The sequence below is a fragment of the Apis dorsata genome, unplaced genomic scaffold, assembly GCF_000469605.1.
Source record: "Apis dorsata unplaced genomic scaffold, Apis dorsata 1.3 scaffold_88, whole genome shotgun sequence".
NCBI lineage: Eukaryota > Metazoa > Arthropoda > Insecta > Hymenoptera > Apidae > Apis > Apis dorsata.
Window position 1 is genome coordinate 1,715,317 of NW_006263386.1, and position 6,058 is coordinate 1,721,374.

The 6,058-nt window shown below is 30.4% G+C and overlaps 1 protein-coding gene across 3 annotated transcripts in view; it reads right to left on the reverse strand.

Annotated features, from left to right (window-relative positions):
- Nucleotides 1-6,058, reverse strand: part of LOC102678753 (cyclin-T2-like) — a 19,869-nt gene that overhangs the window by 10,754 nt on the left and 3,057 nt on the right. For 2 of the 3 annotated variants that reach the window (XM_031508536.1, XM_031508537.1), the window contains 6 exons: nucleotides 5,408-5,618; nucleotides 5,207-5,330; nucleotides 4,969-5,014; nucleotides 3,316-3,406; nucleotides 3,015-3,212; nucleotides 1-2,925 (listed from right to left, as the gene is read on the reverse strand). In XM_031508536.1, the coding sequence (XP_031364396.1) occupies nucleotides 1-2,925; nucleotides 3,015-3,212; nucleotides 3,316-3,406; nucleotides 4,969-5,014; nucleotides 5,207-5,330; nucleotides 5,408-5,618 (3,595 nt within the window). The remainder of the gene's footprint in view (nucleotides 2,926-3,014; nucleotides 3,213-3,315; nucleotides 3,407-4,968; nucleotides 5,015-5,206; nucleotides 5,331-5,407; nucleotides 5,619-6,058) is intronic. The other variant, XM_006611485.2, reaches the window with a different exon arrangement.

Consider the following 6,058-nt stretch of genomic DNA (forward strand, 5'->3'; position numbering starts at 1 on the left):
GCTGCCTGAACTATAATGTCTGCCATTCTGCCGCTCGCCCGGTCGATGTTGTCCGTAACCCGCCGAAGAGACCTGTGATTGCTTCTTTGCTGGTGGAACACTAGTTGGACTCTCCTTCATTTCAGAACGATCGCGTTTTCGATTCTCATTGGCGAACTCTGCAGGAACGATGGTACTTGAACTGCTTGTTGTCGAGGGTGCACCGGAACTTCTCGAGATCCCATCCGTACGAATTTTGATTTTTAACGGAGCCTGAACGACAGAATGGGCCGGCGAACTCGACACACTGTCGGTACCTTTCAGTCGTTCCTTAGGAATAATAATCTTGATACTTGTGTTCTGAGGAGATTTATTCTTATCAGTTGGCACTGTACTTCCACCAGAGCTTCCTGTCGATTCAGTACTTAGATTTAATTTATCTTTAGGAATTGTAATTTTTATAGGTACCGCAGGTACAGCCTCTTCTCCCTTCTCTTTATCTTTATCCCGATGTTTCTCTTTATCTTTGTCTTTATGTTTGTGTTTATGTTTCTCTTTGCTCTTTTCTTTATCTTTATGTTTATGTTTCTCTTTTTTCTTTTTCTTTTCACTTTTGTGATGTTCCGATTTCTTCTCTTCTGCAGGAGGTGCAACTGTTATAGTTGTTGATGTTGGGACAGAAAGAATGGATTCTGTAGTAGTTTGTACAGGGCCAGAAATAGCACTTATATCAACAGTCGAAGCTACCACAGGTTCGTTGACAGATGATAAAGGCAAACACTGATTTTGAGCAGATTCTTGTTGCGTAAGCATCATCGAATGAGATATAGATGGCTGATGTTGCGGTTGTGATGTTTGTTGTTGTTGAAGCTGTTGCTGCTGCTGCTGCTGCTGCTGTTGTTGTTGTTGTTGCAATTGTTGTTGTTGAAACTGTTCTTGAACTTGTTGTGACGGTATTTGATTAAATGGTTGCAATAACGATGGCATAGTTGGTAGAGGCTCTTGAAGCAGAGCACTTATACTTTGAGCAGATTTCATTGGTGATAAATATTCGCTTTTAATTTGAGAATGTTCAGTTTTTATCGACATATCTGTCTTATAAGATTCTTTTTTAATTTGGAATTCTTGAGGTTCTTGCTTTACTATATTATTGATATCTAATCCATTTGTCAAACCTTGCTGATTCGAGGAAAGTTGTTGATGTGTAGGTATTGTGCCAAATCGTGATATTGTTGGTTCAGAATCAAATGGTTTAATGAGTTCTGGTGGTTTCATATCATTTGCAATTTGCGTAGCTCTGCCATTCGCTGATGGATTGTCTCTAATAGGTTGTATCAATTCTGGTACTCTACCAAGCATTTTAGCAGCTTCAAAACTGGATGTATCATCCATTTTTACTTTCACTTGCTGTCCACTTTCACTAGTGCTACCTGTACGATGCCGTTTATGGGACGTTGTGGATACATCGCTAACCAATCGTTTAATTGATTGGATTTCTTGTTGCAAACCTAGTGGACTTGCAAAAGGTGATACTATATTAAAACCTATCGATGTATCTGGTACACGTTCTTGTTTAGGAACTTTTGCAGCCGAAAGCGGCGTTTTTTGTTTAGTTTTAGGCCTCTGTGAATGAGATTCTCGAGGCGTTGGTACTTTCTCTGGACTGAATAATGATTTCGGTTTACTAGGAGGAGTTTGTAACACATTCTGTTGAATATCGGACGAACCTTTATCTGCGTCATCATGTCGCAGTCGCTTTTCAGTTTTTGGATCGTCAAGATTATTCAAAGATGTTAAACTTGATGATTGTGAATTACTATTTTTAATTGTATCCTTTAATATTTGAGATACACCATGAGCAGTATGTTGACTGGATATTGTCTTCGAAGTTAACGGTTTCTGAGTAAGTAATGAAGTTGAAACCGAACTACTCGGAGATTTTTCTTGCGAAAATGAACTTTGGCTAGTACTCAATTTCACATCAGTTGTAATTGAACTTGTACTAGTTTGTAATTTATCTGATTGATTATATTTTGTATGGTGTGATGGCTTTTGTGTATTTGAAGTATAAGTTACATCAATTGTTGGTTTTGGTGGAGGTAACGGTTTTTCAATAAGTTTTCTAACTTCTTCACATCTCTGTTCCAACGAATCAGATTTTCTTTGTCGATCAATTCTTGTTGGATCTGGATATTTATATGGTTTTTGTTCACAATCTTTTCTATGCTCTACAAGTTTATGCCTTGGATCATACATTCTCTTATCATGACCTTGATGTTTATTTTCTACACCACTTAATCTGTGTACACTATGATTATTATTACTAAGTTTTTCTTGTATATTTCCATGAGATGTTGGCTCTTGTAATGTTCCAATATCTGATCTATGAGTGGAATCATTCAAAGAATTATCCAAAGTTGGTTCCTTCGGTACAGCATGACTGTGAGAATGGAGAGTACTACTACTACTACTACTGCTACTTGTACCAGTATTTGAATTGTACTCTCTTTGCAACCTTTGTCTATTAGGATCGCGTCTTGGTTCTCTAGCTTGAGTACACGAGTGCCTCTGAGGTACTGGTTGTCCAACTTTTATATCTGGTCTATGATGATGATTATGATGAAGTGTTTTCTGTCCAAGAGGCAATGGATGTTTATTTAGCACATTTGTACTAGATACAGGTTTATGGTGATGTGAATGATGCTTATTAATATCTGACACATGACTTTGCGCAACTGTTACTGGAGCTGATGCCTTCTCTCTTTCCAAACGTTCACGTTCTTTCTTTTCTCGATATTCCCGATAATCTACAGGAGGTCTTGCAGGAGCAGGAGCATTTTGCTTCTTTTCTTCTTGTTTCTCCGTTTGATGAGGTCGATTTGTATGGAATGTGGGTCCACCATCGACCGTCGTCGCAGGAGACTGTACCTTGCGAGGTTCCGCATCCTATAAAATATTAAATAGAATTTATATTAATTTTAATATGAATTAATAATTATTATAATAAAATTTAATATTATGATATAATAACTTACAAAAGGTGAATTTGGTAAACTAGGATGATTAATGCTTGGACTTTGATTTGCAGATATGCTCATTATTTTTCTTTTTAATCTTGATGGACATTTATCAAATATATGAAGAAATTCTGCTGTAAGTTCTTGTAAAAGTTCCGATGTTACTGTTCTGTCAACGTACCAGAACCAATGCTTTCCTTCTGTACTTTGTGGTATCTATAAACAAATAACCATAATATTTAAATTATTATCATAATAATAATCAAATACTTTTCGTGGAAATTAAAATATTGCTTTATTAATATATAATAATATATACCTCCCAATTAGACCATTTGCATGCAAGATGAATACAAAAACAGGCGACTACTGTTGGTTTATATTGCAGACACATGGTTGTCAAGTGTAAACTGAAAAAGAAAAATTTTTCTATAAATCAACATGAGAACAACAATATATCTTAATTTTGATATTTTTTGGTGAAATATAACCCAGGGCATAAAAAGAACTGTACTATAAAAACAATGTACTAGTTCCATTAAACATGGGTAATATCAGAATAAAATCAGAACGAATTTCTTACGAATTATTGAAAATAATTAACAATATTTCCAATTATAACTTTCGTAAACGGAATTCAATTCCAAAGAGTACGTTTCCAAAACAGTTAAAAAAGAGTATATCTGAATGTAATACTTTCAATATATCCGAATACTTGATGAGCTATACAAAAATTTCTATATAGATATTATTATCTAAATAAATATTTATGCAATATTTTTCTACATGATAATATAAATGTAAGCCCTAAGATATTCTGTTATATCGTAATAAATTTACCAAATTTTTGCTCTAACATAATCCTATAATTCATAATGATAAAAATTATTTTAGTTCAGTAGAATATTTTACTTAATATTAAATTGTATATAAAATATTCAATATGGAAGTAAATTTTCAGTTATTAAATTTTTCTTAAACAGAAAATATATTTAAAATAAATATAAAACAGTTTATAAATTTAATGTATTTTCATTAAAAATTATTTCTTGATAAAAAAAATATATATATATATTAAATATGATATAATATGCAATATATAAAAATGTTAAAAAAAAATAATTTCAATTTTTTGTAACAACAGAAATAAATTAGGGCTTAATCTACACTAATACTTTAGTCACAATTATGATTTATTTAAATATTATTCATTGAATAATATTTGAACAGATTATAATTAGACTGCATACCATACCATAATGGATTACTAATATAAAATATATTCTAATAGTATGGTTATTTATTCTTTTTTGTATTATTAAATGTTTTTGGACATTCACTCATCATTACACTATTTTCACATTCATTTCATTCATTCTTTATTTGTTTTGTGCATCTACAGCTTAAAAATAAGTGTATATAAATATAAAAATAAAAATTGGACAATATACCGTAATGTAAGAGAAAACGATCAGTCCTTAAGAATATTTCATTTACCTTCAATTAAGCAATCCTCATCGTGAACTTAGTTTACGAAATAAACTTCGTTTCGCTTTGGCATACGTTCTCTTTAGAATCAGACATTACCGCGACTGCAACGCAACATTCCTCCCCAAAAGTTACTGTTGACATTTAAACATTCGCATTAGAATTTAGAATAAAATATGAAATCAAAGTAAACTTTTGTATACTAAATTTTTATATTCATACTTTAAAATTAATAATTAAATTTACTTTTTTTGAAAGAAAGAATGTCTATTGACATATTTTTATATTTATAAAAAATATAATAAATATTAATAAATGTAACTTTATTTCACGTTTACTTTGCTTTCTAAAAAGAAAATAGGTCAGAATGTTGCGCCAGTGGCTATTGCCTGACAGTCTTAGTTTGGAAATATGCTCCAGCTGGCATCTATTTGACCAGAAGACTGCTAAGAGTAAGAGATACTAGGAAATAATGTGTAGCCACCTGTTAGATGCCATGAAGTATGAAGTCTGGGCTAAGTCCTTGCTCGCTGTAAAAAGAGTTAAAATAACTGAATGAAAGTTTTTATCAATTATATTTGAAGATCTAATAGTTATTAGTAATATAATAATTTATTGAATTATTTAAACTTATTATTATAATAAAATTTTCACATAAAATATAAAAAACTAAAATTTCAAAAATGTAATATTATATAAATTTCCAAACATAATTTAAATACCTTTAACCAGTTGACAACATCTAACAACATGTGTATGGGGATGATCAATGGCGACATCAAACCCCAATGTTTGTAGTAGAACATTTTCATTGAAAACCAGGTCTTGAGCTTGCTCAAGATATTGCTATAAATAAAATAAATAATTTAATACTTATATTTATTACAAATATGTTAATATTAAGTTTAATTTCTTATATTTACTTCAGATCTGACGTCAGGTGAGGGCTGATCTCTGTGGAGACACATGTGAGCTGTTTTGATAACATGTTCTAACTTGCGTGGTTGTTCTTCGACTTTTGCTGCCAAAAATAATGCTGCTGCTGCAATTGCATTCCTGTGGAAATGTGACAGCGAGTGGAATACGTAAAACCTGTGCATATATACTATTGCTGTGTTGATACATAATTGTGACCTATATTTATCTAATAAAGGAAAATATATTTAATAAAACAATATATTTAATATATTATTAATTGCATAATAATAATAATAGATTGTGGTTTCTTTTAATTATAAAAGTTTAAAAATTTTTGTGCTATTCAATATAAATTTACTTTAAGAATTATCATTTTTTCTTTAATGCATTTCTTCAATTATATTTCAATATAGTTATATAATTATTTCATATAATTAAAAAATTCAAATTATTTAATGTTATAATAATGTATAAATAAATAGAATAATAAAAATAATATGTATGTATTATTTTAAATATTTTTTCATTGGAATATTAATCATATATATGATTAATATTCCAATATACATATATATATAAATTTATATAATTATCTATTATCCAATATTTTAATTTTCATATTTCATATTTTATATATAATTTCATATTTTAATTTA